Source organism: Elephas maximus, chromosome 2, assembly GCF_024166365.1.
Source record: "Elephas maximus indicus isolate mEleMax1 chromosome 2, mEleMax1 primary haplotype, whole genome shotgun sequence".
Lineage (NCBI taxonomy): Eukaryota > Metazoa > Chordata > Mammalia > Proboscidea > Elephantidae > Elephas > Elephas maximus.
Genome location: NC_064820.1, coordinates 217,758,122 through 217,765,774, shown reverse-complemented (window position 1 = coordinate 217,765,774; position 7,653 = coordinate 217,758,122). Strand labels below are relative to the sequence as shown.

At 47.9% G+C, this 7,653-nt stretch overlaps 1 protein-coding gene across 1 annotated transcript; it reads left to right on the top strand.

Moving 5' to 3' along the window:
- Window positions 1-2,666: 2,666 nt before the first annotated feature.
- Window positions 2,667-3,386, top strand: CLDN14 (claudin 14). Its single transcript, XM_049874822.1, has one exon. The coding sequence runs from the start codon at window positions 2,667-2,669 to the stop codon at window positions 3,384-3,386; it is 720 nt and encodes a 239-aa protein (XP_049730779.1).
- Window positions 3,387-7,653: the final 4,267 nt, after the last annotated feature.

Genomic DNA, 7,653 nt, shown 5'->3' with positions numbered 1-7,653 from the left:
TGGTAGTAGCTGCTCCATTGGGCTGCTGTGGGAATAAACTGGGTAATACACGTCAGCGTTCAGCATGCCTTAGCCCAATGAATGCAGCTGTCACTGTTGGCTCTGCTTGGGCTCCCATGTATGAAGTCCCAGCCACCTATCATAAAGGTCACTTTTGGCCTTGGTGTTCTCTGTGGGGTCCCCCCTCCTCCATGGCAGTGACCACAGAAAGCTGGCCCTGGCCCTTCTCTAGGAGTCAGGGATTATGACAGTCCCCCCAGCACTGAGCCCAGTGCCTGGATAGAGGGGCACTTGCTGAGTGGAGGGAGGAAAGCCCACTTCACATCAAGGGGCACGTAGCAATCAAATATATAGTGTGTGTGACGTGACGTAAACAAGTAATAATTTAAAACATCAGCTAAAACTCCCACCTGGACACTCCTCCAGATGGCTACGTGCCCTGTGAGGCACTGCGTCATTTTCATCTATTTTTGTTGCTTTGTTTTGTTAAACCAAGACAGAACGAATGATACAGTGCTAAGAACTTTAAGCCCAGTATGTTGTTCAAAACCCAGCACTGTGATAGAAGAGGCCCCATGGAAAAGTCAGCTGCTGGTTACTAACAAATCCTTCCTCGTGATTTACATCTAATCGGGGATTTCTTAATAACGTGCCGGGATTAAAGGCAAGAAGGCCTGAGGAACCCCTAAGCAGCTCGCAGTGAGCATCTGCGTTGCCTTGGAGACAGCTGCCAGCCTTGGCTGGGGGCTCTGTCGCTCTGGCATCCTTCATGTGCTGAAAGACGACGTTCCTCTGCTGTGTAGAAGAAGGAAGAGGCAGATTTTGCCTGCTAAATTCTTGGCCTTGTCAGCAGAGAAACTTCCCTTTTCTCCCTTCAGGACCACAAGGCACCTTGCTGTGAAGAGGAGGGCGCTGAACCCCAGAGAGACCCCATGTCTCTCAGAGGGTGGGGCGGTGCCAGGAAAGGGACCAAACCAAAAACCAAACCAGTTGCCTTCCAGTTGATTCCGACTCATGGTGGTCCCATATGTACAGAGTAGAATTGTGCTCCACAGGGTTTTCAATGACTGTGACCTTTCAGAAGCAGATATCCAGGACTTCCTTTGAAGCACCTCTGGTGGGATGGAACCACCAACCTTTTGGGTAGTAGCCGAGCACTTAACAGGTTGGGCCACCCAAGGACTGGGACGGGGCCAAGAGTCTCAATTTTCTGCCTTTTGTTATTTACTCGGGCCCAGCAGCAGAGAGGAGCTGGGGTGTCCAGTCTAGTATTTTTTTTCTTCTTCCGTCCCTTCCTTCATTTATTTTTCTCCTCCTCCCTCTCTCCCTCCTTCCCTCCCTTTCTTCCTCCTTCTCTCCTTCCAGTATCCGCTGGGTCTTTTTCCCCAAGAAGTATTCTGGATTTTGCTATGGCCAGAATTTTTTCTTAAAAACCTTCTGAAATGGCTCGGGATCCCTGTATTCCTGAAAGCCAGCTGTCAGCCATTTGCCTTGTAACAAAGCCCAGCCCTCTGGATCTTCTAATTGCAGTCTCACAGATCATCAGGCTGGGGAAATGGAGCAGGGAGGAGTGAGGGGAGGCACCATGCCCAGAGCTGAGGGAGCAGGTTTGTGGTGCTGGCCACAGCACTTAAGGAGCTGGTGACCTTGGTAATTCCTGCCCTGTGGCATCAGTAGACAATCTCTAAGGTCACATGTAGCTCTGGAATTCTGAAAGCCAGCCTCTAACCTGCCTATGGGTATTAAGCCCCTCCCTGCCTGGTTCAGTGGTAGAATTCTCACCTTCCACGCAAGAGAACCGGGTTTGATTCCCAGCCAATGAACTTCATGTGCAGCCACCATCGTCTGTCAGTGGAGGCTTGTGCATTGCTGTGAAACTGAGCAGGTTTCAGTGGAGCTTCCAGGCTAAGATAGACTAGGAAGAAAGGCCCAGTGATCTTTCGAAAATCAATTACTGAAAGCCCTATGGATCTCAATGGTCCGATCCACAACCAGTCCTGGGAATAGCACAGGGCCAGGCAGCAATTCATTCCATTGTACATGGGGTCACCGTGAGTCAGAGGCCACTTGACAGCAGCTAACATCAACAACACAGGCACGTGGGGAAGTTGCCCACTTTCAGGAAAACTTTCATCCTAACAGGACCCAAAGGTGTTTCCTAAGTTGTAACCAGCGCACTCTTAACCCTTGTCTGTTCTCTTCGGCATGAATGAGACTTGTTGATTTAACAGCCAAGTGACTACTGACCAAACCAAACAAAACCAGACCAAAGCTGACGTGTTTGAGGTTAGACACTTGGTTATTAAGTGCTGAGAGCAATGAGAAGTCTGTGGAGTGCCCTTCCCTAAGGTCCTGGACAAGAGCAGAGGGCAGAATTTCTGCTGTCTTTCCTCTGGTTCTGGCTTCCGGGAAAGATCTTAGCAAAGAGACCAGCTTATTTTCTTACCCAAAGAATTCTCAGAAACTGCTTAAAAAAAAAAAGTTAATCGCCCTACTAATTGCCTATGGAAAACTCAGTTTCAGTGGCAGAAATAAATGCATCGAGATAATATTTAACCCATTTCCTTTCTCTCCCCGCTCCCGCCTCTCTCTGCTTTATTAGGACTCCTGCCGGCGCCTGAGAAAGACAGCAGCCTCAGCACCCTGAGGACCGTCCAGCAGGGACCATGGCCAGCACGGCCGTCCAGCTCCTGGGCTTCCTGCTCAGCTTCCTGGGCCTGGTGGGCACGCTGATCACGACCATTCTGCCGCACTGGCGCAGGACGGCGCACGTGGGCACCAACATCCTGACGGCCGTGTCCTACCTGAAGGGACTATGGATGGAGTGTGTGTGGCACAGCACCGGCATCTACCAGTGCCAGGTCTACCGGTCCCTGCTGGCGCTGCCCCGAGACCTGCAGGCCGCCAGGGCACTCATGGTCATCTCTTGCCTGCTCTCGGGCATGGCCTGCGCCTGCGCCGTCATCGGCATGAAGTGCACCAAGTGTGCCAAGGGCACGCCCGCCAAGACCACCTTCGCCATCCTCGGGGGCTCCCTCTTCATTCTGGCCGGCCTCCTGTGCATGGCGGCGGTCTCCTGGACCACCAATGACGTGGTGCAGAACTTCTACAACCCGTTGCTGCCCAGTGGCATGAAGTTCGAGATCGGGCAGGCCCTGTACCTCGGCTTCATCTCCTCCTCCCTCTCCATCATCGGCGGCACGCTGCTCTGTCTGTCCTGCCAGGACGAGACGCCCTACAGGCCCTACCAGGCACAGCCCAGAGCCGCCACGGCTACTGCAGCCACCGCGCCCGCATACCGGCCGCCGGCCGCCTACAAGGACAACCGGGCCCCCTCTGTGACCTCTGCATCGCACAGCGGGTACAGGCTGAACGACTATGTGTGAGTCCCCAAAGGCCACCAGGAGGCGCCAGGACGCAAGACTGTTAATTAAGTGCTCTCGCACCAAGTTTACTTCTGGAAAGGAAATGGTGTAAACATGGCGAAGCATGCTTACAAACAGGGGAGGAGGGTAAAATGAGAAGAGGACAAAGCGGGATATACCAAAGACCAAAAAAAAAAAAAAAAAGTCACCTTTTCTGTTTTTTTTTTTATTTATTATATGTATTTATGTGGGTGATTTAATAACGCTTAATAAAAAAAAGCAACTTGGGGAGTTGGCCATGGGGCCTTTGTTTGCCGTGCAGGAATAAACCTTTTGGACATGGATGTTTCTGTAATGGGTAGTGCTAATTTTTGTTTCCAGGCTGTCATTCTGTCCACAAGGTGCTGACAATCACTGTGAAAACCCTGTCTTGGGTCAGAGGTGGTGAGCCGGGCAGAAGGCACTGACCATGAGCCCAATGGGGTCCTGAGGCTCCGGGAGCGGCCACCCCAGGGCTTGATGGGAAAATCCGGGAGCGGGGGAGGGGAACTCTAAGATGCCTGGGCAACACCCACAAAAAGCAGTCTTGTATCTTGGCTTAAACCCAGAACCAGGAGGGCAAGGCTCCCCTGGGAAAAACAGTTGTCATAAATTACAAAATAAGGACAATGTCATTTTCTACTAGTGAGCAATTAGCCTCACTGGTAAGGAAATAAAAGTAAGGAGGAAAAAAAGACAAAGCAAAACATGCCCGACTGGTTGGCTCTCTAGGCACTGGCAAGAAGCCCAGTTAGGAGTCTGCTCACCCCCCACACACCCCAGCGCCCCAGCAGCAATTCCCTGGTTTCTCATCTGTGGTGAACAGCCCCAGCTTCCATCTGAGCTGGTACCAAAAATAACCAGTCATCCTCCCTTGTGTGGACTCCGACTCATGGCGACCCCATGTGTGTCAGAGTAGAACTGTGCTCTATAGGGTTTTCATCTGACCCAAGAAAAGCTAGGAGGGTTGGAATCTTCTATCCTCTTTAGGTTAGGGTTTTAGATAAGAAAGGCCATCATGTATTTTTGGTGAAACAGGCAAATTTAATCTGCTTTTTAAATTATAAAAACCATGTAAGTATGAATCCATAAAGAAAAGAAGTAAAACCTTCTAAAAATGGAATGATACTCTCTCAGTCCTTAAAAGTGATGGTCACAGTCCAGATGTGTTTAGTAAATTGTTCTAGTTAATAAACCTATTACAGATTGAAGAACAACTAAAGTAACTTTTTCAAACTCTTTCTCCAAAGTTACTACTCAGGTAAAATGCATCCATTCCACTCCTAGGTGTATACTCAAAAGAGTAGAACACAGGTACTCAAGCAAATCCATGCAGATGCGTGTTCATAGCGGTCCTATTCATAATAGCCAAAAGGTGGAAAACAACCCAAGCGTCCGTAAATGGATGAGTGCCTGCAATGGAATATTACTCGGCCATAAAAAAGAATGAAGTGCTGACAGATGCTACAACGTGGATGAACCTCAAAAACCTTATGCTTAGTGGAAGAAAGCAGACACAAAAATGACATATTGTATGAATCCATGTATATAAAATAATCAGAAGAGGTAAATCCATAGAGACAGAAAGTAGATTGGTACTTGCCAGGGGCTGGGGGGAGGAGGGAGATGGGGAGTAGGTGACAGCTTAATGGATGTGGAGTTTCCTTTTAGGGTGATGAAAATGGTCTGGAACTAAAAATAGGTAATGGCTGTATAGAATCTGAATGCCCTAAATGCCACTGAACAGTTGAAAATGGTTAATTTCATGTCATGTGAATTTCACCTCAATTTTAAAAATGAAAATGAAATACATACTCCTCTCCTGCTCAGGTGAAAGACTAATAATAACAGCAGTTAAAATTTATTGAGCACTTACTATATACAGGCATGCTTTTCATTCACTGATTTGATCCTCATAGCAACTCTATGAGATAAACACTTAAGTCAGTTTTACAAAGGAGGAAACTGAAGCACCAATAAGCTGTTTGCCCAGAGTCACAGAGCTAGTGGGTAAAAGACCCCAAACCCAGGGTTCAAATCCAGAGAGGTAGGCAATAGACATGGCTTGGTAGTCTAATTACTTTTATGTCTAGACTATATTCAAACCATTAAGTGAATTGTTTTGCTGACATATTTACCCCTTTCTAGAACCATCACTCCACAGAGCTTCTGTTAACTGGGCCCTGGATGAGTCAGAGGAAACATGACATGAGGCCCAGAGGTACAAGTTTGACTCCCCATAGAAAACAGGAAGTGACACTCAGGAAGAGACACATGATGGCTCTGTCCTACAGCTGGCAGACTAAAAAGAGAAGTTGACCCACATGAGAAGTTGATTTCCCTCACTCAGGTAACAGGGTGTAAGAATTCAGCACCCAGTTTCCCTTTTGCTCTTTTTCTTTTCTCACTCCCAAAAAGAGCAACTCAGATCCTCCAAGCCCCAACATTTGCCTTCGTACAACCATGGCCTTCAGGTAGATGCCTGTTTCCACCCAAACCTTCAGGGGTAGAAGGTCTTAACCAAAACTGTCTTGACAATAGTATGGTCTCCATTTGGAGGTACAACATACAACCCCAAGTTTCAGAATAAAAAAGAACTAGAAGTTAGACGCTGAAGCTTTTCAGGGAACCATTGTTCTGGGTATAAATGACTCCAGGACCCACATGGGATGAGAAATGCCACATTTCCTTGTTTCTATAAATCAAATCAAGTATGGCTCTGAGACAGAGAAATCTAAAGTCAGCCATGCTTTCTGGTTCCCTCTCTCTGCCTTTAGGAGGAATCAGGCCCCTAGCACTAAAAGGCACTAGATTCAAGGAGGGGATGAGGGACAGCTCTTCAGTCCTCAGGTCACCCTGGTTACCCACTGACTGCCTGCTGCCTTCATGGCCCAGCACCTCCCAAAGCTCTTCCCAGGCCACAGCCCATCCATCCCCACAGTTCTCCATCTTGTGCCCTGGCCCCTCTGCATGCAAGCAGACTCTGGAATTTTCCTCCCTGCAGAGCCCTGGAGAAAAATAGCTTTTGTCCCAGGCCCACACTCTAGGAAGCCATCTCCTGAGATGGGGCCTTAAAGCACCCCACCAGTCCCCTCTTGCACAGCACATCCTAACTGCTTTCATGGGTCCAGCCTTTTGGAAACAAAGGCCTCTGAGATCTTCCAGAGAATCCTGCCTTCCTGTCTACCATGGTTGCCCTAAATGGAACCATTTTGAAAACCACCACTCATTCAAAAGTTGAATCGTTGTTGTTGTTGTTAGGTGCCATCAAGGCGATGTTGACTCATAGCAACCCTATGTACAACAGAACAAAACACTGCCCAGTCCTGCGCCACCCTTACAATGGTTGTTATGCTTGAGTCCATTGTTGCAGCCACTGTGTCAATCCATCTCTTTGAAGGTCTTCCTCTTTTTCACAGACCCTCTACTTTACCAGGCATGATGTCTGTCTTGACATCTAGTACTGCTATAACAGAAATACCACAAGTGGATGGTTTTAACAAAGAGAAATTTATTCTCTCAAGTCTAGGAGGCTAGACGTCTGAACTCAGGATGGCAGCTCCAGGGGAAGGCTTTCTTTCTCTGTTGGCTCGGGGGAATCTTCTCCTAGTTGAGGATCTTCTCAGCACAGGGACCCTGGGTCCAAAGGACATGCTATGCACCTGGAGCTTCGTTCTTGGTGGTGTGAGGTCCCCCTGTCCCTCTGCTCACTACTCTTTTATATCTCAAAAGAGATAGGCTCAAGACACAATCCAATCTTGTAGATTGAGTTCTGCCTCATTAACATAGCTGCCATTAATCCCATCTCATCAACATTGTAGAGAGAGGATTTATAAGACATAGGAAAATCACATCAGATGACAAAATGTTGGACAATCACAGAATACTGGGAATCATGACCTAGTCAAGTTGACAGATATTTTAGGGGGGTATGATTCAATCCATGACAATGTCCTTCTCTGGTGACAGGTCCCTCCAGATAACATGTCCAAAGTATGTGAGATGCAGTCTTGCCATCCTCACTTCTAAGGACCATTCTGGCTGTACTTCTTTCAAGACAGATTTGTTCCTTCTTTTACCAGTCCATGGTATATTAAACAGCCTTCACCGACACCATAACTCAAAGGCATCAATTCTTCTTCAGTCTTCCTTATTCATCGTCCAGCTTTCACATGCATATGAGGCAACTGAAAACACCATGGCTTGGGTCAGGCACGCTTTAGTCCTTAAAGTGGCATCTTTGCTTTTT